This window comes from Aspergillus vadensis (genome assembly GCF_003184925.1).
Source record: "Aspergillus vadensis CBS 113365 unplaced genomic scaffold BO88scaffold_1, whole genome shotgun sequence".
Taxonomy (NCBI): Eukaryota; Fungi; Ascomycota; class Eurotiomycetes; order Eurotiales; family Aspergillaceae; genus Aspergillus; species Aspergillus vadensis.
In genome coordinates, this window is record NW_020292039.1 from 2,273,082 (window position 1) to 2,299,788 (window position 26,707).

A 26,707-nucleotide genomic window follows, 5' to 3' on the forward strand; every position below is an offset into this window, starting at 1 on the left:
AGGGAGTGCCTGGTTGGCCGCTTAGCAGGGATGTGCGTACACAATGGATACACAGCTCATTTCTTAGGACTTGCTTGCAGCCTTTGATGAAGGTGCTCGGGCTATTGTTGCACGGGATTGTTATACATACTACCCACGGTATTCCGTTAGTGGTATATGTCTTTCCCGTAAGCTTGGACCTAGCCCCCTCTTCCGAGTGTGAAGTTTCGTATATATCCTAGGGTCCAGGAGATGAGATACCAGACGGCAGCAGTGATCTATCGAACGGAATTCATGATGCTCTCGTGGGGTACACAAGATCCATCGCCGAACTGCATTGCCGTTCTTGGTAAACGGCAACCGTCGCTCCGCCAGCGGATGGAGCTGTACGGAGAAAAGCAGATGCTAGGACTCCGTAGGCCGTAGAAGCTAGAGACCCTTAAAACCAAGAATGAGCAACGCGCATGCATTCCACTAGACGATAGCCCCTGGCAGGCCGGTGCCTGCCGAGAAAACCCCATGGATCCCGTATCACAGTGCTTGCAGGTGGATGAGCTTTGACGCCGGACTTGGGGGAGGTGGTGATGATGCTGCATTCAGATATAACGATAAGCAGTGCGACAACAAGGGCCAATCGTACGATCGGAATCTACGGAATATTCATTATTGCGGCAGTAGGCGTCTGGCTGGACGCAGTCGGATACTATTCTTGAACATTTTGATGCGTTCATGGGGCTAGAAATGGCTATTTGCCTGCTGGGCTACGGAACGATTGCCTAGCTATGATCCAACGAAAAAGCAGCAAACGCGCAGATGGCGCAAGGAAAGGTGTATCAATGGTTGGCAACCCGGAATATTTTTTTGGGTTTATTTTATTTTTAATGATATTTTTATCTTCGTGTACTTTTTTTTTTACTACTTTTGAAATTACCCAGAACGAATCGATGGTGATTGCATGAATCGATCAGCCCCGACCCATGCGTCCTCCAGACCTTTAAGATGAGGGATGATTTGGATTGATTGGGGTTGGAAATTAGCTTTGTCCCCTTTGCCCCTTTTCCAAGGCTCCGCGACTGGGGCTTCGGCGACACGTATTGCTATTAATTATTAGTCGACTTTTTTTGGGGAAATCCGATAATCCGATTGCTTGATCTATTAGGGCCTAAACTTGAAACCGATTCCAAGCGCCCCCCACCGCTTGCTTGTCACGTTTCGCTTTCCCGACCGACCGCAGGAGATACACCTATACCTTCCCGCCCATCTCCCTCCCCTTCTTGCTCCCTCCATCACCAACCTCTCTTCTCTCTCTCTCTTCCTCCCCCCTCATCTCTCTCCTTATAACTCTGCTGTCCCTGCAGCTTCACAAGGCTCGTTTTCTATGCTCAGCCTCGCCCGCAGGACTTTGAACCGTGTCCCCAGCTTTCAGGATATTCTACAAGGCAGGATGACCCACCCCGATATGTAAGGAGACCTTTCCCCCTCCCTCCAACGGCAAGCTTGCCTTCACTACATCAAGAAGCTCATTGGAACAATTGCTGACCGTTGTCTTTGTGCTCGAATTCAGCTCCGTCGACGTTCTCGTCATTGGTGCCGGTCCTACTGGTCTCGGTGCCGCGAAGCGTCTTAACCAGATTGTACGCATTGCGCGCCCCCTATCGTATACCATCACTCGAATGAAGGCTAATTGGACAATTTGCGGGTGTAGGATGGCCCCTCTTGGTTGATCGTTGACAGCAACGAGACCCCTGGTGGTCTTGCTTCCACCGATGTGACCCCCGAAGGCTTCGTATGTTGATTCCCACTTTCCCCTCAATGGGCAGGCATTGCACTGGTCAAGCAAACAGCGACTGACTCGTGACAATCACAGCTGTTCGATGTTGGTGGTCACGTCATCTTCTCCCACTACAAGTACTTCGACGACTGCATCAACGAGGCTCTCCCCAAGGATGACGACTGGTACACACACCAGCGTATCTCCTACGTTCGCTGCCAGGGCCAATGGGTTCCCTACCCCTTCCAGAACAACATCTCCATGCTTCCCAAGCATGAGCAGGTCCGCTGTATCGATGGCCTGATCGATGCTGCCCTCGAGGCTCGTGTCGCCAACACCAAGCCCCAGAACTTCGATGAGTGGATTGTTCGCCAGATGGGTGTCGGTATCGCCGACCTCTTCATGAGACCCTACAACTTCAAGGTTTGGGCTGTGCCTACGACCAAGGTAAGATACGATGGACCACCTGGCAAGTAACGGCGTGCTGATTCTTTATTAGATGCAATGTGCCTGGTTGGGTGAGCGTGTTGCTGCCCCTAACGTCAAGGCCGTGACGACCAACGTTATCCTTAACAAGACCGCTGGTAACTGGGGTCCTAACGCTACTTTCCGTTTCCCCGCCCGTGGTGGTACCGGTGGTATCTGGATCGCCGTCGCCGACACTATCCCCAAGGAGAAGACTCGCTTCGGTGAGAAGGGCAAGGTCGTCAAGGTCAATGCCAACAACAAGACCGTCACCCTGGGTGATGGCACCACTGTCGGCTACAAGAAGCTCGTCTCCACCATGGCTGTCGACTACCTCGCTGAGCAGATCGGCGATCAGGAGCTCGTTGGCCTCACCAAGCAGCTCTTCTACTCCTCCACTCACGTTATTGGTGTCGGCATCCGTGGTACCCGCCCCGAGAGAATCGGTGACAAGTGCTGGGTAAGTTGATCTTCGATCTAACGCTTGAGCGACTTCAAGACTAACATAATCGTTACTAGCTCTACTTCCCCGAGGACAACTGCCCCTTCTACCGTGCCACCATCTTCTCCAACTACTCCCCCTACAACCAGCCCGAGGGCTCCAAGAAGCTTCCCACTCTGCAGCTTGCGGATGGCTCCAAGCCCCAGAGCACTGAGGCTCAGGAGGGTCCTTACTGGTCCATCATGTTGGAGGTTTCCGAGTCTTCGATGAAGCCTGTCAACCACGAGACTCTCCTGGCTGATTGCATCCAGGGTCTCGTCAACACCGAGATGCTGAAGCCCACCGATGAGATTGTCTCCACCTACCACCGTCGCTTCGACCACGGCTACCCCACCCCCTCCCTGGAGCGTGAGGGTGCTCTTACCCAGATCCTGCCCAGACTCCAGGAGAAGGACATCTGGACCCGTGGCCGCTTCGGTAGCTGGCGCTACGAGGTCGGTAACCAGGACCACTCTTTCATGCTCGGTGTTGAGGCTGTGGACAACATTGTCAACGGCGCTGTCGAGCTGACCCTTAACTACCCTGACTTCGTCAACGGTAGACAGAACACCGAGCGTCGGCTGGTTGACGGCGCCCAGGTTTTCGCTAAGAGCCAGGCGCAGTAAAGGGTTGAAATGTTAATAGAATTACACGGGTTTTAATTTTTTCTTGAATGATTCCAGGGGCCAAAAGATTTGTTTAGAGATCTGATTACGATCAACGGGAGCCATATTTCGTCATTTTTTTTTACTTCTTGTTCTATCTATTTAACTTATTTTACCAATTTTCTTTTTGCTCTTTGGCTCATTGAAAGCGATGTATGGGAGATGTTCTTGGCATTTTTGTGATGCGTATCATCATCCACTTTTCCAGCCGTCTTTTGCTCCATTCACTAGACTTGAATAGAAGTTGCTTATCAAACGCGTATTTCTGCTGTTGGGTACTTAATTTCCTAATTTACGTATGCTGGTTACATGTCTCACCGCGACCCCGTGGCGATCGAATCCAGCTTCATGACAGATGACACATGTATCACCCACCGAAGTGAGGCAGTGTGTGCAGCACATCAGCCCATGCAGGGCGTTTCTATTTTCGCTCACTTCAGTCCCGATCAAGTATAGCAATGTGATATATAGCAGCATCGCAACAACTGAGTATGGAGTACGGAGCAGTATGGAGTACTTCCCCAACCCACACATACAGAGCCATGGCATTAACTACTTACATACACCAATCAACTCCCCATTTCGGTAAGCGACATCACTATATAAATATGGTTAGATATATAGAAATTGTGGAATCAGTATTCCTTGTAAGAAGACATACGTAGTGAAACATGGGATCTACCGTTAACTAGCTATTAATCAATATCTGACATACTATCTATCTATCCTACCGTGTGATACTCCATATTTTCCTCACTGCTTAACCCACATCCACAACCCACCCGCCCGCCGTCTCATAAGGCTGAGTGCGAGCTCGAGCTCGAGCTCGGAGGGGCTAGGTGAAGAAAGAGAGAGCACTGACTATCTAGTATGTCGGGGATTTTGTTTACTCATGCCTTACTACTGTATATCTATTATCATGAATCACGTATTTAGTATCTCGTAGTTGAGCATGTGATATGTTCATGAGTACTGGTGGTGATATATTAGTATTTGTAGTACTAGTAGTAACACAGCAGTTATATATGATCGGGTTGCAGCCTAACAGTCTACCACATACTTACATACATACATTCACATATACATATGCCCCCAACCCGGGACCGGACCATCATGTGAATACTACTTACACATAACTTAGCACTCACCTCCAATACTCGAGACCGACACGCATAAATAAGAGATAATTTACCATGATAACATCAAGCACCAACCTTACTACTTACTATCCTTTCCCCCCGGAACATCCATTACCCGCCACCACCACCACTTCTTTCACATGCCAAGAAGGGGGAACCAGCTCACCCACCCCCCCATACACCTAAAGCGGTATAGCGCATTGGGGCAGGACGCGTAAGTACTAGAACTAAACCCAAGAAAGGAAAAAAGAAAAAACGAAAATTGGGAGAGAAAGTCGTGCAGAAAATAGGTATCCACAAGCAGAGGAAAATTAATTCCCAAGGTAAAAATAGATTTTTAGATTTTGATTATTACTAGTAGTAGTAGTCTAGCCCAGGTAGGACAGGTGGTCAGAACTATCTTACTCTATTATTTCTGCCCCCTCAATGGATGGGTGATGACGATGAAATGGGGAATGATGGCGATGAGGGTGGTTTGTTTCATGGATAGTAGAAGATACTCTGTACTCTGTTATTTACTTATCTAGGATTGTGCTAGTATTGTGGTGATACTGGGGTAATTATGGTGATGTCTCGGTTTGTTATTTGCAGTATTGATAGTATTATTGAGGGAAGAGGGATACATACATATACATGGTTACATAACGCAAGTTGGCAGCTTTGGATCCCATCCCCTTCAGCCTTATTGTCGGTCGATTTTGCTTTCTTATCCGAGCTCCCCAGTCTACACCGTCACTTTTCTACACTACACCATCATTACTGAATTTTCTGCAGCTTGCGTGTCGACTGGGCTCATTGGGATGGATGACGAATAGCCTCACGAGATCTCACCCTTCATTGGGTCGGGACACCAACTCCGCCCCCATGCTTTACGTCCCATCCACGCAACAGATTGAGGCAGAATGGCTGAGCCCTGCATGGCGTATGAGAATCTTGAATACACCTCCGACCATATGACACCTCATAGGGATGGAATCCCAAGCAAGTCAATTTTAGCATTAGAAGCTCACTTTTCCCCGGTACGGGCCAAATTCTCCGGTGCAGCAAGGAGGTCGACGTATCATCACTCAATCAATCCCATCCCCTCACAGCAGTTCCCATGACCCTCTCTGTCTGTCCTTGACTAGGCGTGATATCAACTGTTGTCGGTGCTTTTTGTTTTTCAGCTGTCCCCCACCGCGGATAACATGCTTCTATCCACCCTGCTGTCATCCCAACCGTTCCCTCTCCACTCGCCACGCCATCATCAACAATCACCCTGCGAGCTTAATTGCTGGGTTAAGCTTAGAATCGTTGGGCCATAGTCCTTGACATCAACCTCAACTTTCTCGTGTATTTCATCCGCCATGAAGGTGACGTAGCTATCGAACTCCATGGCCTCCTTGACGTACGGGTTGACCGACGCTCGGGTCTGTCTAGGTGTTAACGATGGCCAGCGCAACAGGGCTACGTGAGTGCATACGTACATCCATGCATGGTTCGGAGCGGTGGCCCTGTGGAGCTGCCATGCTTCCTCTACCACCGGGTACCGGTGGATTTGCCGATGGCATGGAAGCAATTAAATTGATTCTATTGGCGTTCTGACTCTTCTGAAAACGCATATTTCGAAGTAACCCTGAAATGACGGGCGCCTCCCGCACCATGTGTTCTTGCGGAGGATTGTGTTCATGACCACGGTTTTGGACTCCCTGTGGATGACGGAAGGGCATCAGACCTTCAACTGTCTATCTAACCATCGAAAGATCGGCACCTACCTCTGCTGGAGCAGCTAGCGAAGAATTAACAGCCTGATGTGTTACCGTTCCCCCATGGCCTTGCTCAGGTAATGATGTCACCTGCTCAGTCTCAGTCTGCGTACCATGCGAGACTATATTCCTAGGAGCCTTGCTCTCTGTTAGCTGAGTCTATCTTATCCACTCTCAGGTATGTTGGGCCTACTCTTCGAATGGGGTTGGACCGATGTGCCCCGGTGGACCTTGGCCTTGCACTGTTCTGCAATCTAGTGGGAAGTGCTACTGGAGCTTTGGTAATCTCTGCACCCAATCTTTCACTAGGGCCATTGTGATGGACGGCAGCAGACCCCGGCAACGAGAGGTCGGCCCGCTGGCCGCGTGTCTTCCTGGTCGAAATATCTGCACCGGGCATCTTGATCACCTCCAGCGCCGCCTTTCGTCTGGAAGAGGGCCGTGCAAGAGAGTCAACTAATTGTGTTTGTTGCGCAGCTAGATTGACACATGTGGATCCTGAACGGATCTCGAGATCAAGGCTCGGACGGAGATCCGAATCTTGCACTTTAAATCTCGACCACGTCTGTCTCAGGTTCTCTGAAAATAGCCAAGTTAACACTTGCTAGCAGTGAGTCCCGAGAATGGTATTTGAAGCTCACCTACTTCACCCAAGGCGTCTTTGAAATTCAACGAGCTCCCTGCCAACTGAGTGCTGCATGAAAGAGTTTCTCGATCTAGTTCCCTGGTGCCAAGGAGAAGCGGGTGAGAAGTTGAGTGACGATGTGGTACAATCAAGCACCTTCCACCATTCTTCGAGAAAACACTAGCGGAGATATTGATGGATGGTACGGTTGCTATAGTGAGAGGTTGGCAGGTCAGTGAATGAGGCTGCAGCCTTTCAAGGCCCCGCTTTCCCGGTGATTGACCGGAAAGTTGACTGCTGTCAATAGTCTCCAGTGAGAGCTGATGCGTAGTCACTGTCACATGGTGCTCTTCACCTGCTCGAAAGGACTTTCCGGACAGGGGCCCACAGAGACCTGGTGAGCAGGTGCTCATAGTCCGCACCTCATCTTGCACCACCACAGACAATGAGTCATCTGGTTCATTGAACAAGGAGGATAACCCTGAATGGCCAGCTTCACTGTTTTGATTCGACTGCCAGGAACCTTGACTAGGAGAGTCGCGGCCCGAGCTGCAGACGGAACCGCCCGGAGAGAGATTGTAGGGCGAAAAGAAATCCGAACCCAAGAAGGCTACACTATCATCACTATAGCTGTCACGGTCTAGGTCTTGCCGATGCCACTCGGCCATGCGAGAATGACGAATTAGCAGCCTTTCCAGATGATAGCGGAGATCTTCATCGCCCAGAGCAATGCGTGTAGGCTTGTATCGAATCATGGGTGTGATGTAAAATATCTTAGGATAATAGCAGATGAGGAATGGACACAGAAAAATAAATCTGGGCGGAGCAACAGGAACAACTATATGCCTCTGTAAGGTTATTTATCTTTCTCTTTCATGAAGTGTGCAGAGGCGGACAGCAGTGTGCAGCTATTCATGATGGGGACGGGGGAATCATCTGGCTAGACTACGAGGTTACAAGGCACATCAGGAAAGAGCATCCGGATGGCAAGTGCGATGGAGAGATACAACTTCTATCAAGCCAGCTGGAAAATATATATATATTACTGTAGGTGATTTGTGATTTCAGAGTGATGGTAGAATGAACTGGCATCAGAAGGTGGTGGTGGTGGTGGTGGTGGAGAGTGATATTATTAATAGTTGAATCTGTTCTATAATAGGCACCAACATGGGGACTGCGAAAGAGACGGTGTAGTAGTATAGAAGATGGAGCAGGAGATGGTAGCGAACCACGGTACCGTCTCTCGGTCTCGAACGGATCAGTGGATAGCAACATTAAAGAGGCTGAGCAGAGTCACGATCTCGAAAGTGAAACAGAAGGATATAAATATTCCAAGTCGATAGTAATGTAGAAGATAAAGTAGTGATGGTCAATAGTTTAGTGGGAATGTGAGTAAGAGACACACAGATGGAGAATGGGGCTTACAGGCCTCTGAGATCTACATCTCCAGGGCATCCGATTGAGCTGTGCAGAGAAAGAGAGAGGATCCATCGGCCAGGCTGCATTATTCAAATGCCGATTGGGATGATGCTGATTATTATTCTGATTAATTATTCGTATGACACGATTCTTCTTTTGTAGAGTAAGAGAGAGACAAGGCCGTGGCAGGTTTAAAAATAAATTAGAGGATTAGAATAAGATGATGATTGTTGTTTAGTTGTAGGCAGAAATTCTCCCTCTTGGAACTACTCTTTCCTTCCCGTATGTAACTCTCTACTACCACCACCACCACCACCACCACCTCTTAACTATTAGTTACTACTACCAAGTAAAACTACTACTGCTACTACTGCTACTTACTACTACATCGATCCCCTTTATCCCCTTTCCCTCTTCAATCGTATTATTCTTCTCGCATCTCGAATTTCTCTTTCTCTCTTTCCCTCTCTCTCCCTCTCCCTTTTCCCTTTTATCCACCCCCTGCTATTTTTCTATTATTTCAGTTCACATCCGTCAGTTCTATTTACATCCTGAGTGTCCCATAATCCATTGTGTTTGGGGTTCCGGCCAGAGTTGTTTCACATCCCCAATGCATCATCCGCTACTCCTCCGACCGCCGCCATAATCCCCCCCGTCCGGCTCTCCCCTCTCTAACCAACCAACCAACTAACTAACTCTCTCTCTCTCTTCCTCGCTCTCTCGACTCAATCCCATCCCATCCCATCCCATCGGGGAAGCTCCTTTTCCTTCCCAGCTTCCCTCTCCTCTTCTTTTCCTTCCTTCCCCCGCTCGTTTCTTTTTTTACGTTCGTTCGTTCTTCTCTTCCTCTCTCCTTTCACTTTTCTCCTCCCCCTTCTCGACCTTCTGCTTGGTGCCACGCTGGTGCCTTGCCAGGTCACTATCCCGCCATCTTAATCTCTCGCCGTCTTTCTGCCTCCTTGTTCTTCCCCCCAAATCATCATTCTCCCTCTACTTCCGCCCGCACTTCCCCCCTCCTCCTCCCACCCCCCCTTTGAAACCCAACTCTTCCTCCATCCTCCACCCTCATCCTGCTCTCCCCCCAAAAATTAGGTTTGGTGTATCACCAACCCCATCGCTACCTCCATCATGGATGGGGATCTCAGCCTATCCCAATCGTTAGGGGGGCTCCGCATCGCTAATCCCGATGATTCTTCCTTACATTCGTCCGAAGATGCTGCAACAACGCCCGCTGCCAGTGCTGCAGATGTAACGGAACCCGAGCTGGTGCGCGAACCTACCATCGTCTCCGAACGACCGGCCAGTTCTTTATCGACAACTCCTCCCCGACCGTCTGCTCCTGCCTCCACGACAGATCTGCAAGACACCCTCACCTCCCCCTCAGTCGAGCCCGCAATCAAGCCGCGAGACAACCGAAGCTCCCTCTACAATCCCTACTCTGACCTCCCGCAGCAGACGAGTCCTCAGTACACTCCTTACGCGTCGTCCTCACAATCACATCCTGCTCCGCAGTCCTCCCGGCCTATGTCCGCCTTCTACGCGAACGGATCCACATCAACACTGGCAGCTGCTCGGGAGGGTTCCTATCGTATTCGTACCGATTCCGCGGCCTCCTCCGCCTCCGAAAGTCAAGCACGTGCGGAATCTCGCGGTGGTTCCGCGGCTTTCCAGGCCGGTGTTCCCGTACGCGACAATAACCACAATGATCGCTCATATCGAACTGCCCAGTTGCCGCCAACCAACGGTCCCATGATCATGCGTCAAACTTCCAGGGCTCACGCGCGGGGTGGAGCGACGCCACAGATGGGAGGCTCTCCGTATGCCATGGAGAATGGCCCCGGTGCGAGCAGCGAGGACTGGCAGGATCGTGGTGCAGCGGTCGCCGTGAGGCAGGAGATTGATGCCAACGGCAAGCCGGTTGCGCGTTACATTAAGAAGGGCGTCCGGGATTTTTCTTTCGCTCACACGCTGGGCGAGGGCTCTTACAGTACCGTCGTCCTGGGAACCGACCGGCAAACTCTGAAGGAATATGCCATCAAGATCCTGGACAAGCGACACATCATCAAGGAGAAGAAGGTGAAATATGTGAACATTGAGAAGGACACCCTCAACCGGCTTACCGAACACCCGGGCATTGTCCGACTTTATTACACGTTTCAGGATGAGCGCTCGTTATATTTTGTGCTGGATCTCTGCAAGGGAGGCGAGTTGCTGGGCGTGTTGAAGCGCATGACCACCTTCGACGAGGAGTGTACACGGTTCTACGGTGCTCAGATTCTAGACACGATAGACTACATGCATAAACGCGGCGTGATTCACCGCGATCTCAAGCCGGAAAACGTTCTCCTCGACAGTCAGATGCACATCAAAATCACCGATTTCGGAACAGCCAAGATCCTCAAGAGTCAACGCAAACCTCAGGACTCCAGCGGGATGCCCCCGCTAGACTCCACAGAAATCCCGGAGGATGAACGAGCCAGCTCGTTCGTGGGCACAGCAGAATATGTAAGCCCGGAACTTCTGACGGATAAGAATGCCTGCAAGGCCAGTGATCTCTGGGCTTTTGGCTGCATTATTTTCCAGCTTCTAGCGGGTCGGCCTCCCTTCAAAGCCGGGAACGAGTATCAGACGTTTCAGAAGATCGTTGCGCTCGATTACGACTTCCCTGCCGGCTTTCCTGCCGTCGCCCGCGATCTCGTCGAACGCCTCCTTGTTCTGGATCCAGCTCGTCGGTTGCCGATCGAGCATATCAAGAACCATGAGTTCTTCCAGGGAATTGCATGGGGCCCGGAGTTATGGAAGCGCAAGGCGCCTCGTCTGAAGGCGTATGTTCCACCACCGCGTGAGCCGATCAAGCTGAATGGCGGCGGTGGTGAAGGCTATGCCTCCAGCGCTAATCCGGCAGCCTCGAGCACTAATGTCAGTTCGCGTGTGGTGCCCCGACTGGTCACCGAACTACCACCTCCCAGCCAACTCGACATCGAGTGGTCCCCAGTTTTGACCAAAACCAACGAGCGGATTTTGAAACTCGGTAATCTGGTGGTTCTGTCATCCCCAGCAGCCCACAGTCCCGTCTCGAAACATGGGGGCGAGTACGAAGCACCCCGGAAATTCTCTCGCTTCTTTGGCGGCAGCACCACGAAGAAGCGGCAGCGCTTGGTGATGGTTACTTCGTCTGGGCGCATCATCATGGCTGCATCTGGAGGAGACGAGAAGAAGGCGAAACTGGAGCTTTCCCTCCTGACCCCAGGCACGTCATATCGAACGTCGACGGATTCCAAGGGATTCTCATGCTGGGTGGTGGATACGGTATGTGAATTCTCCTTTATAAATTTGATGTATTGCTTCTTCTAACATTGACATATAGCGCGACAAACATTTTGTCTTTGAGGATCCGAAGCCCTCGTCCAGCAACATGGGCGCCACTGCCGTATCGGCCCAGGAGTGGCTCGATAGCCTGGACCGCGCGCGGGAAATGGCCCTGTCTCAGCAGGGCAACGGCTCTTATTCCGACGACGCCTTCCGTGATTTGTCCTCTGGACTGTCGAGTCATGCCAATACTCTCGACCGCAGCTCTGAGATTCAGAACGAGAGTGCCCCCGCGGGACGAGCCACCTTGGTTAAGCACCAGAACACAGACACAGAGTCCGTCAAAGGCAAGAAGCGATTCAGTCGCCGTCACTCCAAGAATGGCCTGGCAGCAGTCTTCTGAGCCTTTCGTTGCCGCTTATACCTCTACTGCCCAACTCACCTCAATTCCTTGTCCTCTTCCTTCCGCACACCCCCGCTCCCCTGGACTCTCCTCTTCCCCTAGTCCAGCTTATAAACCATTGCGCAGGGTCGCATACATACAAAGTCTCTTCATTGTACCTGGAACATATCTCGTCTCCGTCTTTTGCTTGATATCCCTGAGAGTTTCCTGCGTGTGTGATTGGCGATACTTTTTCTATCATCCCTGCCAATGGCAGGGCTTGCTTTGGACATTTATATTTAAAGCTATTATTCTTATCACCGGGATTCAGTCACGAACTTCAGCCGGCGACTTGCTTATTTCCTTTGTACGTTTGCATCTATTGTAAGAAATTTTCCTTTGTGACGTGGCTTGCTTGCTGCTTTGGCCTTGCATCTTCGCAATGATGAGCGTGTTTTTATTCCCTGTTGAACTTGCTGCATTTAGATGGGCAGGAGTATGCATATATCCCTCATCTGGTTGTTTCCATTTACTTTGTCTTTTGATCTCCATTCTCCCCCCTTCTCGACTTCTCCTCAATCTACTCTTTTTACTTCTCTCTTCCGATATATATATTCTGCGCATTTGCGATAAACCGATCTGGCAGTTGAACCTACACCCACTCCACTTCCAATCGTCGCCATGTCTGGGACAGTGCGCTACAACGTACATTCTTATCATCATCATCTATTCATCTTCAAAAAGCGCGGGGACTCACCTCTTCAATTTCCTACACTACTATCAACACCTTGCAGTCTTGCTACTATTCTTAGGGATCTTGTGTGTGTGTGTGTGTGTGTGTGTTCTTTCTACTATACTGAGCGTTTTCGGAGTTATTTTGATCGGTTACACCCCCACCATTTTGCTGTATGTTTCCGTATCTGAGTGATTAGTATTCATTATATTTCTCTTCTTTTCTCTCCCTACTATCTACTTGTCTACCAAACCTCTCCTTCATTTTATAATTCTATTTATTATACCTCCCATCACATTTCTTGTTTTCTTTTCTTCTCCCTTCAATGCACAATCTACAGACAGTCCCGTGGTCTTGTTACATAGGGTTCATTCCTACAAATCATCCATATTTGATGTTAGGTGTAGTCCAGGAATAAAAGCAGAGATGAATGTGCAAGAAGAGAAAGGGGTAAGGCCCTATTACACCTTGTCACAGTCTACTATCGTAGTGTAGTTCCATTTGGGTACTACTGATTGTAATGTAAAGTAGTAACATCTACTACTAACCGTAATGCAATAAGTATAGGAAGCTAGTAAGTTGCACTGTACAATTATGTATTATATCATCTATATACAATAAGGTGAAATATAAGATATCTTCCCTTTCCCCGAAAGAGGTTATCTCATCCATCCCACTGCAAAAGGGAAAAAAAAAGAAAAAAAAAAAAAAAGGAAATATCTCAGAAACAACTATATAAACAACCAGTCAATCCTGGAATTATCCAATTCCTGAATCCAATCAAAGTCATCGTCATCATTAACATCGTCATGGGGGTAATTATCGGTATTGGTAGTGGTAGGCCGTTGCTGCTGTTGTTCCTTCTCAGCCTTCTTCTGATCCTGTTTCTGCCACATCAAGCTCAAAACCCAAGCTGCGTTGCGGACATTCACGCTGGTGATATTAAAGTACAACGCGCGCAGTTTGTTGAGTACAAAGGGACGCTGGGAGGGGTCTCTGCATTCTGCGCCGGCAATGAAGGTGGGCCAGATGAGGCATTTGAAGTGGGGATCTTCGATAGGGATGAGAGCGATTTTGCGGATGATTAGGTCTGCCACTTCGGCGTGGTCGGAGGGGAGTCCGAAGTGGTTGGGGATGGTTGCGGCGCCGGGACGCGGGCGGGAGAGAACGCGGCTGGCGTAGAGGTAGACGGCGCCTTTGAAGACGGTGGCTAGGGCGGTTCGCATGGAGAGGTCTGCGAGGTAGTAGCAGCTTTGCATGGACTCGGCCCAGGCGGAGGGGTCGAAGGCTTGGATGTGTTGGAGAAGAGCGCCGGGGGATTGGAGGGGGTTGGTGTCTTGGGAGAGGAAGGCAGAGGTGAAGATCATGGAGGGCTGTGAGTTGGGGTCGACGTCCGGGTCGAAGTAGAGGCCGGCGTGGATGAGCAGGATGACTTCGAGGAGATAGGCTGGACAACCGACGTAGGAGGTTTCTTCTAGGCGTTTGAGCATGGCGGGGCCCATGCTGGAGGTATAGAAGGGTTTGGTTAGGGACCCTGGGCGAGCGAGGGTGGAGCCCATGAGTTGGATGCTGGGGGATGTGTCAGTATGTGTGTCCCTTATCAGGGAGAAGGTTATATGGCTTACAGGAGAATGCCGTCGACAGCGAAATCTTCCAGCCATTTGACGAGGTATTGAGGCGGACTGGAGGCCCCCTGTTCTTGGCGGCCTTTGAGAAGCTTTTTGGCCCCTTCGAGGTGGAACTTCCAGGCGCCATCTCCCGATTCAATGGCATCCATCAGAGCGAGGACTGTGATCGCAGCGAGGGTCCTGTTATCATTGCGCAGAACGGGATCCCGGATGTCGCTCGATAACTGCCCTAAGGCGCGCTGCTTGAGTCCGAGAAAATGCTCATATACCTTGGACGACGGGCGCCGAGACATCGAGGTGATCACGGACTTTTCTACCTCTTCCGGAGACAGGAGGGTGCGGTCTGTTGGGGAACCCTCCGACAACCATGGCGTCAGGGAAAAGTCACCGCTCGCCAGGATGGCATAATGCAAGGCACCGGTGGCAGCGAGGACGTGGGCGAGGAGAGGAGAGTCGCCGACCAAGGGAATGAGGTCACGGTACGGGTTGCCGGTCTCGGAGTAGAGGGTGAGGTAATTGGCAAGGTTCTGGTTGACTTCGGGATGATTAGACAGGGATCACACAGGTAGATAAATTGGCAAACATACAATGCACGATGTAGAACCGTGACAGCTGACTCAGGTCCTTGAACAGCGGATCCACCAGGCCCCAAGGCGCGGAGACAGAGGTAGCTCTTTGCAAGACAACTTGCGTCTCCTGATCATCATTATCCTCCGACTGGATCGATTCTGGGATACCCTGGATGCCCGACACGTTGGGGGGTACGCATAAGCTAATGTCGATAGACTGGGTAGGCGAATCGGCAGCTGACGGCGGCGACGCATTGCTGGAGGAAGAGGGGCTCGAGTCACCGCGCCTAAGATCTGAAGGGCGCATAACCTCATTAAAGCTGCGACCCATCATCTTCCCCCGACTGGCCACGCCTCCCTTGACCCAGACGAGGGGCTTCTGATACCCCAGACATTCCTTCCCCGCATCGCGGCACTTGCGGCATGTTGGTAAGCCGTTGTCGCAGATGATGCGGCGGCGACGACAGGTATAGCAGCCCTTCGACATCACTTCGGACCGTGGGGGAGCAGACGAACGGGTCACTGCTCTGGTGGGTGGGAGAATCGCAATCCGATGCAGGCGGCTCGAGACGAGTGTCTACACAGGACACTCGCCATCATTGGGACTCGTCACGACACGGAATGGGGTGTGGGGGAGGAGAGCTTCACCCAGCACATTGAGAGCACACCACTCGGGGGGTGCTGAATGCTGCTAGTTGAATGAAGAACACGGCAAGATGATTCAAGCCGGAAGAAAGAAATGAAGTAAGAAGAATAGACGACGAGAAGAGGAGGGGGAGGAAGAAGAGGGCTGAAAGAAGATCTGGAACTGCGCCGCAAAGGAATCCAAATGCCGCCAAAAAAGGAATCAAGCATCCCCATTGGTGGAGTGATGCTGAGTCATAATATGCACTCCCGCTAGCCAGAAGGGGCTAGTGTCATACAAGAGCATGACAGAACAGGATGAGATGCCTTGGATACCTTGAATACGGGGCAGCCAGCGGGACGGACATTGAAATCAATCAGGAAAGAGAAAGATGAGGAAAGGAATGGCGTTTATACTTTTGGTGGGTATCCCTCTCTCTCTTTGGGAATCCGAAATGAGGAAAAAGAGGACGCATTAGGAAAGAATGGAGTCGGGGATCATCCGACAAAAGGCAGCTGAACAGACGGATCCGACTATCCAGTCTAAGCCAATCAAGAGGCATCAACGCAACTGCGAGGCCGTCGATGGAACGAATCCCGATTGAACTGCTTGACGTCCTTCGCTTCTCCTTTTCGGTCGGTCGCAGAGCAGAATTCCCAGGAGTCAAAGGACACTTCGAGTCAAAGCAGTTTTGGATCACGCCCAAGGGGGTTTTTGCTTTGGTGGATCTTTTATCCTTCTTTGACAGGCCTCGATACTAAGTACTAAGGTATCAACCGCTGTCATCCAGTCTCTCGCTGCACACAGACCATCTTTTTTCCCACGGAAATCCATCTCGAAGCCATGGTTTTGGACCCTATGTTTATTTATCGGCTGTAACTGGTCTGTCGGCTTCAGTCTGCATCTTCCTCGCCTTGGCTGCATCCTGATTGCATTCGGTCCAGTCGACTCCTATTCTTCGGATCATTATTCTCTTAGCCTGGTCCTTTTTTCGGTCTTCTCTCTCTCGTTTTTGTCTTTATTTCCTTCATCTTCTGCTACTAGTTCTCTAGTTCTTCTCGGTGGCCCACTTTGTTATCGCCCGCGGGGATCAACAACCGGGAATCCGCCGCCACTCCCAAACTCCTCTGCGCAAATCTGTCTCTGTCCTGGGCGTCGCGGGTCCAAACATTCCTCGCTGGCCGTGTTGACGAATTCCCGACCGGGGCGCGTCTGTTGGATTTGAATGACGGCCCGCTCTCTGCAGCAGCTCTCTTTTGGCGTCTGGTCACCGCGCATCTCTTCCTGACGGACCATGTCCACCAAGTTTCCCACTGCTACCGTCACGCCCATCGAAATGGTGTCTCAAGCTCAGGTCCTCGATCGCTCCGTCCCGCCGCAAAGCGCTGCCTCCTCCGTGTCGCGCCATTCTCATTCCAGTCGGCGACATCGTTCCAGTCGTTCCCATCATGGAGGGCTCACCCATCAACAGCAAAACGACTTTCCTATTTTCACGCACACGGGCGATGTCGAGATTGTGGTACGCGCAGGAGACCAGGAGCGACGCTACCTCCTGCATCGATTGATATTGGCGCAATGCTCGGGTTTCTTCGAGGCCAGTACCCGCGAGGAGTGGTCGCGACAATCCATGCCGAGGCCGCCAAACCTGGACACCGGCGTGCTTTCGAGAATTAGTGAGGATGCCTCTTCGCTATCAAACGGGTCAACCCTGGCCCAATCGGAGAGTGGAGGATCCGCTTGGTCGGTCGAAAAGAGACGCTGGAGGTATGAACTGGACTGGGTGAACAAGGAGGAGGATGAGGAGCCAATTCTGGTACAAAAGGTTAGTTGATTGAAGCCTTGTGAATTGACCATTAGCAATGCTAATCGCCGAATCTCTATAGCCTCCCAGCTTTTCCAGCGCATTTGGTTGCGATTCGGGACAATATCCGCCATCCGTGACCAAACCGTCCAGCTCTCAAACGGGCTTTGTCCGGTCGATGGCCAACCTGGCCGGCATGCAGTCGGTGGTCAACCTCCCTCATCGATCTGGGACGGCACACCCACCCACAAATCCCATCGTTCGCGATTACGACAATCTGTTCCGCCTGTTCTACAACTACCCGCCGCTGCTCAACAGTGTCAATATTGCAACTGCCTACGCCGAGTGCCGGGCCTTGCTCAACCTGGCCGACATGTACGATGCGCTACCTGTGACCGGACCTCGCGTTGACCACCATCTACTGGGCTTTGGCTCGCGCCTCTTCAAGCAGATCGCCAAGTATCCCCCGAGCTACCTGAAACTGGGCTACCTGGCGCGCAGCCGCGTCATCTTCTCCGAGGCTCTCATCCACGTCGTGGGACAATGGCCAGCCGGCCTGCCCCATCTGCGCAACGGACCGTATTCGCCGCTCCCCAACTCCGTCCTGGACATCATCGAAGATAAGGTCGAGGACCTGGAAGACCTGAAAGCGCGTATCGACTCCAAGCTCCTGCGGCTCACCCTGACCACCTCGCGCGGCGAGCGCGTCAGTCCCACCAACGCCTACCTAGACTGGCTGGCCGTCTCGCTGTTCCGACAATGGCTCGTCGACAGCACGACGCCCCCGCCCACCCCCATTCTCAAGAACTCCACAGCAAATGCGCACGCCAGCACCAGCACCCACGGCATCCGCAGTTCGCAATCGACGAGCCACCGCCCCACAGACTCGACTTCTAAGACCACCACGACAACCACAAGCACCGCACCACCCTGGTCCGCCGCACGAGTCTACCGACTCATCGGCTCCTCCAGCAGCCAAGCCTACCTATCCCACGAGGACCTGAAACGGTTCCTTAAAGTGCATCCAACCCCTTCCTCGGAGTCGCTATACACCCGTGAAGTCCTGAAACGATTCGAGCGCAAAATGGACGAGATCAAGCGGCTGGCCCGCGAGATAGTCAAGCCGCTCATGCGCAATTTCCTCGAATTGGATCTAAAAGGTAGTGAATACAGCGAGGGCGGGTTGCCGTATTTGACCTGCACCAAAGTCGACGACGAAGATATCCCGTGGGAATAATAGCACAGCCTATTAATCGACAAAACATATATCCCCTCATTACGCAATTACGCCACATAACGATACCCTGGAAGTTTACGGAACCAAGTTCAGTCACGAATTCTCGATCAGATACCTTATGCTTTATGCTATATGCTTGATGGTTTATGTTTATGCTTTTTGACGCTTTTATAATCTACGCCCCTCTCCCCGATTGAATTATCCTTGTTGATGTCAATGCATACCATGTTTGTCTATGTTGTTTATGTTTTCGTTTCACGTCTCGTTAACATTTTTTGCCATATCATATGTTCTGAATTACTACACTAACGATACGACCTGAATGTGTCCACGATGTTATGATCCTTTTTCTGTCTTTTTCCCTTCTCTTGTTCTGTTTGTTTCTCCATGCACGATTACGCACGCCATGTCATACAATTACATTTACCTACTAGCTAGTGATGAGTTTCTTAGATATAGATGGGTAGCCGGATATACAATACAGGGTTGACCATCTATTTTATCCCGAATCCCTAGCCCATATAGTATCAACAAGTAGTAATACGTAGTAGATATAATACAGCTATTCATTCAACATCCTATCATACATACATATACACCATCTATACAACACAACATGCTAACTCACTGCCCCCCAATAACCTCCATCCCACCCATAAACCCCCTCAACACCTCCGGCACAACCACCACCCCCCTCTCAGCATCCCACCCATTCTCCAGAATAGCCGCCAACACACGAGGCACCGCCATCGCCGTACCGTTCACCGTATGCGGGAACCGCGACTCCTTCGCTGCTCCACCACGCACACGAGTCCCCAACCGACGACTCTGGTAATCGGTACAGATAGACGCGGAAGTAACCTCTCCCCAGCCGGACTCAAGATCCCCGGCACGCAGTCTCGACGGGAAGAGGACCTCGATGTCGCGCTTACGACTAGCGCTAGCGCCCAAGTCGGAGGTGGGCATTTCGAGGACACGGGCGGGGAGGTTCAGCGCGGTGAGGATCTCCGTCTGGATGGAGAGGAGCTCAGCGAAGAGGTCATCCGAGGTAGTAGTTGGTTTGGTAGTAGTAGTAGCAGTAGTAGAGTCAGGGAGGTTATCCGCCCAAGCGAACATCTCGACCTTGGTGAATTCATGCACACGGTACAGACCCTTTGTGTCGACGCCACGGGATCCGGCTTCAGCGCGGTAGCACCGGCTGGGGCCGACGAGACGGAGGGGCAGTTGTGTAGCGGGGATGTCGCGGCCGGCGTGCATGGCCGCGAGAGGGATCTCGGCGGTGCCGGCTAGGGAGCGTTGGGGCTTGGACTTGTCCTTTTCGTTTTGCTCGATGGACCAGATCTGTTGCTCGTTGTGTTGGTCGCGTGGTTGGAAGCCGCAGGCTTCGGCGATGTAGGAGTATACGAGGGAGGGAGGGGAGACGGCTTTCCAGCCGTGGCGGCGGGCGACGCTGAGGGCGTATTGGACGAGGGCTTGTTCGAGCAGGGCGCCCTCGTTGGTCAGGAAGTACCAGCCCCAGCCGGTGGTGATGGCGGAGCTGGTGAAGTCGAGGAGACCTAGGTTTGTGCCGATGGTGACGTGGGAGCGTTTGGGGTCGGGGTGGGTTACCCATGTCGGGGGGGATTCAGGGTCGAAGTTGATGTAGTTGATTAGGGTTGGGTCGGCGCCGATGGGGGTGTGGGTGGAGGAGAGGTTGGGGAGGGATAGAGCGAGTCGGTGGATTTCGTCGGTGCAGGTCGTTTTCCGGGTGGACATGTTGTTGGAGTCATCTTTCAGACGGGTGGCTTCGGCGCGGAGGGAGGAAAGTTCGGTGGAGGTGTCGTTGTTGGCGGCGCTGGCGACTTTGGCAATGGCTTTCTCCAGTTCCTTGATGCGGGCTCGCGGGGTCTTGAGGTCTTGGTCGAGACGTCGCGCTTCGTCGGTCAGCTGCTGGATCTTGGAGGGGTATTTGGCGTGCGCGGGATAGTTGCGGTCGACGCAGTTCTTGGAGTAGAGCTCGGGGTTTTGGCGGATGTGCTTGACGTCGGGGGTGGGTTTGGGGGCTGTCGCCGGGCGGATGATGTCCGCTCGTCGGGTCGACGAGGAGAATGGACGACGGCCGAATAGCCTGCAATTGATGCAGACGTAGGGGGGTCTTGGTGGAGCCATTGGTGAGGAGAGGGTAAACGGAGGGAGAAGATGGAGAAGGAAAATGGAATGAAAGTTGAATGTCGCGATGCTCGCGCGGCCGCCTTTCCCGATCGGGCGGTCGCTCCACAGAGTCACTGGTTTGATGGGAGAACAATCCCATTGGCATGGATTGGGGTTGCAGAGAGGAAGCAGGGAGGTGATTTTGTAGGAATTATAAGTGTGCTGAAGCGCTTTTCATTCAATCTGCATGTCCAGGACTATCATTACTCATGTTGACCGCTACAAGTACTATACTAAGTCCCCGCTATATACTAGTTACTTGGAGTGTATTCCACGGTAGTACCAGGACAGTCTCTCACAGCATTCCGCGGCATCAAGGTCCATAACATCATGACCCCCAGAGAGCCATATTCAGCCCCCTTACAACCCCAACTTATGCTTCTTGATCCTCGCTCCCAACCCCAAGATAACCAAAACCGAGGCCACCAGTACTCCCCACAGCGGAATACTCAACACATTCAGATTGTAAGTAGTCTGAGTTGCCGCCGAGACAGTCGCCAGTTCCAAGAGCAGCAGCACGTACCCTGACTTGCGATGGTACTTGTAGATGCTCTTGCCCTTCTCCACACTACCGAGGACCTGGACGGGGATGAAATATTGCACGACACCTACCAGGACCTGCAGGATGATGAAGATGTAGGTGATGAGACCAAGAATACCGTGCGGGGAGGTAAAGCGAGCATGATCGCCCTTGTTGATCTCGATGATGATGAAAGCGGTGATGAAGCCGAGGAGACTGAGGGTTTGGATGATGTAATGGATGATGGTTCCGAGGCGCTTTTGGTGAGGGGTGGTGGTGGGTTGGAGGATGAGAGTGGCTTGGACTTGAAGCAGGAGGGCAGCGGAGTTGAGGAGCTGATGGGGAGTTAGTTTGTGAATTACTTACTCGGATAGTAGTGATGATGATCGTAGTGGTGTGGTGGTGGTGGTGGTGATGATGATGACTTACGGGATGAGCGGAAAAGAATATCAAGGGATGAGATAAGATTCCCGTCCAGACGAGAATGGCCAGCTGAGGAAGCAAACAGTCAGTACAACACAAGAACTCCAGCAGCAACCAGGATCTTCTTACCATCCAGATGCCAACTTGAGCTGCACTGGCCGTGCCTAATAGAGTAACGAGCATTAGCTGGGGAGTACCATATTTTTTTTATTATCATAAGGGGAGTATCCAACTCACCCGTAAAGAGGTTCTGATAGATAGCAGCGTCCTTTTCCTGGGGAACATTTCCCGGGGTATGCAGCAGGGGCGCATCCTCCTGCTCTTGGATGGTATCAGGATGTTCCTGGGGAATGCCCGTAGCGGAAGCCATGGTGTATTGTTACTACCAGATACTATGTGGATAGCATATAGTAGATAGTAGTATATATGAGGAAGAGAAGATAAGCAACGGGAGATGCGCAGCGGGTCCTTAAATGGGGACGAGAGAATGACGAATTCGGGGTTTCGGATTGTTCATCAAGTCAAAAAGTGGGGGAACCCGACCGGTGCCAATGAGGAGGCATCGGATTACAATGCTTACGCTGGGGGCGTTTCCATGGATTGATAAGACAGGAAGTTAGTTAGCTAAGTAGTAACTAGTAGTTAGTCGACTAGTTGGTTGGCCCTAAGTATAGTACTCCTTTCAAAGTGAGCCACCCCTCACCGCTACGTTATCGGGAAGGAAAATCATACTGTTTATGTCGAAGCAGTGATATTTCTCTCTCTAATTGCATCTCGATACTACAAAGAGTATCTTGCAAGATTCAGGGAGTATGAAGTTGCCAAGCATCCAGCACCAAATGACATGATGCGATAGGTGGAGGAGAAGTGTGCCGATGAAGAAGAGAGTCAGAGTCTTAAGTGATACAAAGAAGAAAGATCAATCAGAGAGAACAACCGCCAACAATGCAGAGCAGAGATGGTTCCATCAAGAGCAAACAAAGTATATACACCAACAAACTGACCAAGGAAAACAACCAAAGGCCGGTACGAGCAGACTCCCTAATAGCCACGCTTACCCTGGCCAGGGAGGGGTCGACGATGCCGCATTGGAGGAGAACGGACAACTCTCAAAAAGCGCTCATTGAGGTTGGGGTTGACTTCGGACTCTTGTTGCTCATTGTCGTCCCAATCCTCAGAATCCCCATCGCCAGATTGGGACCAGTTCTCTTCGTCGGCGTCGTAACTTTCGTCATAGATGCCCGACCACTCGCCTCTTGGCTCACTGTTGGAGTCGTACTCGTCGTAGTCACTATAGGAAGAGACGTCCGAGTCAGACCTCTCACCGAAGAAGGGTGGAATACCCCGATGGGTATTGGCCACGGCTCCATAGTCACTACTCGCTGAGGACCCAGAAGGTGACTCTTCCTCGACGCTAGAGTCGAACAGTGCCCTGGTCAGAAGACCTTCAGTGAGAGAGCTGTTGATACGCTCATCATTGGTATGAGCAGTAGTACTAGCCAGGCCATCATTGGACCTATCATTGCCCGCGTTGCTTTCATCCTGTTCGAGCGAGCCTTGGTCTGTCGTGACCGCGCGAAGGGATGTTTGAGCCGATTGCTTCTAGGCAAAGGATAACTGGGATCAGGACTGGAGGATGATGAGAAGGGAATATGTGACGTGAAGGACTTACCAACTCAGTGGTGCCGCTCGTTTTAGACTGAAGAAGTGTTTGAGCCCATCGCTTCTAGGGCAAGGGAGAAATGGATTAGGACTGGGGAAACATGAAAGGGGGTGTATGCGGATGGAGGACTTACAGACTCGGTATCCGTATCCACTTCAGGACGGACAGACGCGTGATCCCGTCGCTCCTAAGGTAAGGAAGAACTAGATCAGGACCGAATGGAGATGAAAGAGGATATGTGCCAACGGAGGACTTACAGTCTCAGTACCCTTGTCCATCTTCGAACGCAGCGGAGAGAGCACGGTTGGAGGGTGTATACGTAAATTCCACTAAAAAAGAGACAAGTCGATCGAGCAGCCGACAATGTAGCCGAGAGAGCAACCGGGAGAGCAATCGAGAGGGCAGTCAAGAGAGTATTCAAGAGAACCTCCAAAGGAGAATTCAGGAGAGCATCAGGAAAGAAGCTAATGGAGCACTGAAGAGAGCCTTCAGCAATGCAACCAGGAGAGTAATCAGGAATGCCTAGGAAAGCGATCACGAGAGCATTCAAGAAAGCATTCAGCAAAGCTATCAAGAGAGCTTCCAAGAGGCAGCCGTTTACCGAAGAACAGAAGATCAGAAAAGCACCAGGAAAGCCATCAAGAGAGCATTCCAGGAAGCAACCCTTCAGAGAAGAACAGTATAGACAGTATAAAACTGTGAGAAGATTTGGGATATAAACAAGAACACGTTTCCCCTGGATTCTGGGGGACTTATATACCTCTGAGAAGACTGCAATCATCTCTTCGTTCACTGCAAGACACAGTGAATCATCCCAGTAATCAGCTTGACGACATCATCACTGCGTGTAACAAGAATAACACGGTTCAGGCGAGTAAGACGTGATATTATGTTCAAGGGCAGTGATTCGGTGTCGAGCCGCGGGCCCCGGCGAAGGGGCCCCGTCCAGGATGTGACCAACTGTGATCTAGGGTTGCAGCCTGGGATACTTGTAGAACACAAAGATTTATATAGATGATTGGGATGCTAGATGGACTTGAGCAGGAGAAGGGAGATCTTATATAGAAGAGAATGCGTGTTGAATTAACTGAACAGTGCAGGATCCTCCCGATTCTGCGAATGAAAGTTCCGTAGGCATTCCCAAAAGATCGGGATATTCCATAGTATTGACAGACATTAACTATGGCGGCCTTGAAAACTCAGGACTATCACTCAAGTTCACTTCCATATTCAGTCCTCTTTCCCTGCCCGATTGGGAATTGCATTCAATCAATGGAAGGGCAGCTTCAGTAGGTCACTCTCCTCCCCGGAACCCGGTCGTCCAATGACCACCTCTGCGCCCAGGGTCTCCGGTTCCAGACGCATGACAATATTAAAGAGTGTCGACGACCGTGAAATTGGAGGCCTAGCCACGTCTTCCTGACAGGAAATTGACTGGGGAGCGTTGTAAGTATCAGAAAATACTCTTTCCCTGAGTAGTTGCCCAATAATGGCATCCTCTTCAAGCACTTTATCCCTGATTAGCTCCCGGGTCAGTTCCCGGGCCCGTGCCAATCGTATCGGCGAGCCAGTCAACCATGGTGGCTCGTAGACAAATCGATTCTCTAGAAAGTGATTGGTGTGTGCTAACATACCATACTCATCCGGCTGAAGATGTACATCACCCAGAGGAGACAGCTCCAATCCCAGCGACCTTTCACTATCGGCAATCAAGATGTGCTGGCTGGATCCCACACCACCAAGGGACTCTAGCGTCTGCACGGCCTCATCGACCGAAGTGCTTTCCAGACAGAGTCGCAGAGCAACGTGAATGGGTATCTTTGACGGAACACAAGGATGGGCTCGGATAGCGTTGAGACAGGTTCCAACACAGGCACTGTTGAATCCGATTTTACCCACGATGCCAGCCTACTGCACATTTAATAACGGATATTGAATCGGAATAGTGACGACGTGCATCCGGACTTTACACGAGAAGTGACTCACCTCAGTGACCATGTGAATGGTTGGTTTACCAGGCTGTTCAATCCTCATGAGCGCGATGTTTTCCCGTACCGCAGTGGTAAAGTCCCAGTTCTGGGCAAGAATACGACAGTGGTCATTCCTCTTCCATGAGAGACTGGTGCAGCCATCTGTGAACTTGCCAAAAGTTAATTCACTCCGACAGTTCAGGGCCACAATGTCGAGCACATCCACCCCTGCACCCTCTGCAATGCCCTCCATTTCCTGGTAGAGGTGGGGGGTGGCGCGTTGAATTGTGACCGCGAATTGGTCTGCTTGCCGCCTGACTGCATCCCAGGACAGATTACAGTTCACCTGGAACATCTCTTCATAGATGGTAATCTGGCTGATGATCTGCGGCCGAAGGTGGGAGCCATGATGGAAACCGATCTGCAGGCATTACGAGAGACTGAGTTACCAGGTTCAAGCCGTGAAAAGGTCCAGGGGGTTTGCTAGGACCTACCTCTCTTGGGGTGCCGGTGAGTACCAGTTTGGGCGGCTCTTCAAATTTGGAATACATTTTGGGCAGATTGGCTGATGTTACACTAGGAGAACGTGAAGTTTACGAGAAACTGGAAGGCTTGATGAATGGGCGGGGACAGACCTCTTTTGTGAGAGTCCGTCTTATCTACACAGCGGGGTTGAATTGATAGGCTTATCGGCTAACAATGATGCTGCGGGGAAGTGGCGATCCTGCCATTTACCTCGGAGATTTGACCGTTGACTACTCACGATGGGGATACCAACTATGGCATTGTTAAAGGTGTCTGCTCAAAGAGATCAATATCTAAACTGGGGGTCTGCTTCGATCTCCACTAATTCAGCCCATCGGCTCCACTTGTCCGCCCCACTTGTCCAGTTGTCGGGTGGTTTCGACCGTTGGAACTATCCCTCCCCATAGAGCTTTCAACCATATTACTTGATTTATTTTCTTCTTCTCAAATTGGTAAGTAATGCAGTACCAATGTCCGTTGGCACCCCCGCTCAGTGGAAAGGAACCTGTCAGGCTGTTCATATTGGGATCAGTCAAGTAAGCATCGATCTGGACACTCGTTATCGGAGCCTATTACTGCCGACATTTGAGACAACCTAATGACGGACTTCAAATCAAGGAAACTTTGGCTCAGTGGGTGTGCTATTGCTTAAAGGAATGAATAGTTCTGCTACACATACCCCTTTCGCTGTGTACTAATTCTCACACTGCAGCCAAGCAGCCCGATGCAAGATAGGCCTAAGGGTTACATCTAAACTCCACAGATTCAAATCACTCCAGACCTTCCATACGCTGATCCCGCAAAGCCGTTAGCTCCGAATCCCGGCCGGAGATAGAGCATACT

The 26,707-nt window shown here is 51.2% G+C and overlaps 10 protein-coding genes across 10 annotated transcripts; 4 read left to right on the forward strand and 6 right to left on the reverse strand.

Annotated features, from left to right (window-relative positions):
* The first annotated feature begins 1,047 nt into the window (after positions 1 to 1,047).
* On the forward strand, positions 1,048 to 3,635 carry BO88DRAFT_400481 (protoporphyrinogen/coproporphyrinogen oxidase). Its single transcript, XM_025705583.1, has 6 exons — positions 1,048 to 1,440; positions 1,544 to 1,613; positions 1,685 to 1,765; positions 1,847 to 2,197; positions 2,250 to 2,675; positions 2,735 to 3,635. Exons 1-6 carry the CDS (start codon positions 1,424 to 1,426, stop codon positions 3,320 to 3,322), a joined length of 1,533 nt encoding a protein of 510 aa, XP_025568601.1. The 5' UTR covers positions 1,048 to 1,423; the 3' UTR covers positions 3,323 to 3,635.
* A 2,111-nt stretch (positions 3,636 to 5,746) lies between these two features.
* Positions 5,747 to 7,625, reverse strand: BO88DRAFT_421155 (uncharacterized protein; the record flags this gene model as incomplete). The annotated part of the gene is made up of 5 exons (XM_025708489.1): positions 5,747 to 5,911; positions 5,967 to 6,188; positions 6,255 to 6,383; positions 6,439 to 6,824; positions 6,887 to 7,625. 5 exons carry the CDS (start codon positions 7,623 to 7,625, stop codon positions 5,747 to 5,749), a joined length of 1,641 nt encoding a protein of 546 aa, XP_025568602.1.
* Positions 7,626 to 9,176: 1,551 nt separating this feature from the next.
* Positions 9,177 to 12,021, forward strand: BO88DRAFT_23338 (PDPK1 family serine/threonine-protein kinase). Its single transcript, XM_025702075.1, has 2 exons — positions 9,177 to 11,598; positions 11,657 to 12,021. The coding sequence occupies exons 1-2, from the start codon at positions 9,418 to 9,420 to the stop codon at positions 11,999 to 12,001; spliced, it is 2,526 nt and encodes an 841-aa protein (XP_025568603.1). The 5' UTR covers positions 9,177 to 9,417; the 3' UTR covers positions 12,002 to 12,021.
* A 311-nt stretch (positions 12,022 to 12,332) lies between these two features.
* BO88DRAFT_23340 (uncharacterized protein) lies at positions 12,333 to 13,162 on the forward strand. The gene has a single exon (XM_025702076.1). The coding sequence runs from the start codon at positions 12,423 to 12,425 to the stop codon at positions 12,906 to 12,908; it is 486 nt and encodes a 161-aa protein (XP_025568604.1). The 5' UTR covers positions 12,333 to 12,422; the 3' UTR covers positions 12,909 to 13,162.
* Positions 13,163 to 13,393: 231 nt separating this feature from the next.
* Positions 13,394 to 15,691, reverse strand: BO88DRAFT_431324 (Zn(II)2Cys6 transcription factor). The gene is made up of 3 exons (XM_025709292.1): positions 14,929 to 15,691; positions 14,339 to 14,876; positions 13,394 to 14,282 (listed from the first exon to the last, which is right to left on the reverse strand). The coding sequence occupies exons 1-3, from the start codon at positions 15,395 to 15,397 to the stop codon at positions 13,445 to 13,447; spliced, it is 1,845 nt and encodes a 614-aa protein (XP_025568605.1). The 5' UTR covers positions 15,398 to 15,691; the 3' UTR covers positions 13,394 to 13,444.
* A 949-nt stretch (positions 15,692 to 16,640) lies between these two features.
* Positions 16,641 to 18,734, forward strand: BO88DRAFT_23366 (BTB/POZ domain-containing protein). Its single transcript, XM_025702079.1, has 2 exons — positions 16,641 to 17,357; positions 17,419 to 18,734. The coding sequence occupies exons 1-2, from the start codon at positions 16,830 to 16,832 to the stop codon at positions 18,571 to 18,573; spliced, it is 1,683 nt and encodes a 560-aa protein (XP_025568606.1). The 5' UTR covers positions 16,641 to 16,829; the 3' UTR covers positions 18,574 to 18,734.
* Positions 18,735 to 19,197: 463 nt separating this feature from the next.
* BO88DRAFT_378437 (putative serine--tRNA ligase DIA4) lies at positions 19,198 to 20,734 on the reverse strand (the record flags this gene model as incomplete). Its single annotated transcript, XM_025704439.1, has 1 exon — positions 19,198 to 20,734. Exon 1 carries the CDS (start codon positions 20,719 to 20,721, stop codon positions 19,198 to 19,200), a length of 1,524 nt encoding a protein of 507 aa, XP_025568607.1. The 5' UTR covers positions 20,722 to 20,734.
* Positions 20,735 to 20,923: 189 nt separating this feature from the next.
* BO88DRAFT_400485 (cytochrome b561 domain-containing protein) lies at positions 20,924 to 22,245 on the reverse strand. Its single transcript, XM_025705584.1, has 4 exons — positions 21,944 to 22,245; positions 21,836 to 21,870; positions 21,713 to 21,775; positions 20,924 to 21,618 (listed from the first exon to the last, which is right to left on the reverse strand). The coding sequence occupies exons 1-4, from the start codon at positions 22,074 to 22,076 to the stop codon at positions 21,124 to 21,126; spliced, it is 726 nt and encodes a 241-aa protein (XP_025568608.1). The 5' UTR covers positions 22,077 to 22,245; the 3' UTR covers positions 20,924 to 21,123.
* Positions 22,246 to 22,747: 502 nt separating this feature from the next.
* BO88DRAFT_483827 (uncharacterized protein) lies at positions 22,748 to 23,647 on the reverse strand (the record flags this gene model as incomplete). Its single annotated transcript, XM_025712247.1, has 4 exons — positions 22,748 to 23,308; positions 23,379 to 23,432; positions 23,503 to 23,556; positions 23,627 to 23,647. The coding sequence occupies 4 exons, from the start codon at positions 23,645 to 23,647 to the stop codon at positions 22,748 to 22,750; spliced, it is 690 nt and encodes a 229-aa protein (XP_025568609.1).
* Positions 23,648 to 24,446: 799 nt separating this feature from the next.
* BO88DRAFT_378441 (putative acyl-CoA:6-aminopenicillanic-acid-acyltransferase) lies at positions 24,447 to 25,943 on the reverse strand. The gene is made up of 3 exons (XM_025704440.1): positions 25,834 to 25,943; positions 25,356 to 25,760; positions 24,447 to 25,277 (listed from the first exon to the last, which is right to left on the reverse strand). The coding sequence occupies exons 1-3, from the start codon at positions 25,888 to 25,890 to the stop codon at positions 24,639 to 24,641; spliced, it is 1,101 nt and encodes a 366-aa protein (XP_025568610.1). The 5' UTR covers positions 25,891 to 25,943; the 3' UTR covers positions 24,447 to 24,638.
* Between the last annotated feature and the right edge of the window lie 764 nt (positions 25,944 to 26,707).

What these genes read in the sequence shown, in the direction of transcription:
- BO88DRAFT_400481 (XM_025705583.1), top strand. An exon ending in ATGTGACCCCCGAAGGCTTC is followed by an intron (nt 1,766 to 1,846) that starts GTATGTTGATTC and finishes TGACAATCACAG; the next exon opens with CTGTTCGATGTTGGTGGTCA. An exon ending in GGGCTGTGCCTACGACCAAG is followed by an intron (nt 2,198 to 2,249) that starts GTAAGATACGAT and finishes ATTCTTTATTAG; the next exon opens with ATGCAATGTGCCTGGTTGGG.
- BO88DRAFT_23366 (XM_025702079.1), top strand. Translation starts at nt 16,830, where the DNA reads ATGTCCACCAAGTTTCCCACTGCTACCGTCACGCCCATCGAAATGGTG. An exon ending in AGCCAATTCTGGTACAAAAG is followed by an intron (nt 17,358 to 17,418) that starts GTTAGTTGATTG and finishes GAATCTCTATAG; the next exon opens with CCTCCCAGCTTTTCCAGCGC.
- BO88DRAFT_431324 (XM_025709292.1), bottom strand. Translation starts at nt 15,397, where the DNA reads ATGTCGAAGGGCTGCTATACCTGTCGTCGCCGCCGCATCATCTGCGAC. An exon ending in ACGGTTCTACATCGTGCATT is followed by an intron (nt 14,877 to 14,928) that starts GTATGTTTGCCA and finishes ATCATCCCGAAG; the next exon opens with TCAACCAGAACCTTGCCAAT. An exon ending in GCTGTCGACGGCATTCTCCT is followed by an intron (nt 14,283 to 14,338) that starts GTAAGCCATATA and finishes CACATCCCCCAG; the next exon opens with CATCCAACTCATGGGCTCCA.
- BO88DRAFT_23340 (XM_025702076.1), top strand. Translation starts at nt 12,423, where the DNA reads ATGATGAGCGTGTTTTTATTCCCTGTTGAACTTGCTGCATTTAGATGG.
- BO88DRAFT_23338 (XM_025702075.1), top strand. Translation starts at nt 9,418, where the DNA reads ATGGATGGGGATCTCAGCCTATCCCAATCGTTAGGGGGGCTCCGCATC. An exon ending in CATGCTGGGTGGTGGATACG is followed by an intron (nt 11,599 to 11,656) that starts GTATGTGAATTC and finishes ATTGACATATAG; the next exon opens with CGCGACAAACATTTTGTCTT.
- BO88DRAFT_400485 (XM_025705584.1), bottom strand. Translation starts at nt 22,076, where the DNA reads ATGGCTTCCGCTACGGGCATTCCCCAGGAACATCCTGATACCATCCAA. An exon ending in CTATCAGAACCTCTTTACGG is followed by an intron (nt 21,871 to 21,943) that starts GTGAGTTGGATA and finishes TTACTCTATTAG; the next exon opens with GCACGGCCAGTGCAGCTCAA. An exon ending in TATTCTTTTCCGCTCATCCC is followed by an intron (nt 21,619 to 21,712) that starts GTAAGTCATCAT and finishes ACTCCCCATCAG; the next exon opens with CTCCTCAACTCCGCTGCCCT.
- BO88DRAFT_378441 (XM_025704440.1), bottom strand. Translation starts at nt 25,890, where the DNA reads ATGTATTCCAAATTTGAAGAGCCGCCCAAACTGGTACTCACCGGCACC. An exon ending in TCACCGGCACCCCAAGAGAG is followed by an intron (nt 25,761 to 25,833) that starts GTAGGTCCTAGC and finishes TAATGCCTGCAG; the next exon opens with ATCGGTTTCCATCATGGCTC. An exon ending in CCATTCACATGGTCACTGAG is followed by an intron (nt 25,278 to 25,355) that starts GTGAGTCACTTC and finishes AATGTGCAGTAG; the next exon opens with GCTGGCATCGTGGGTAAAAT.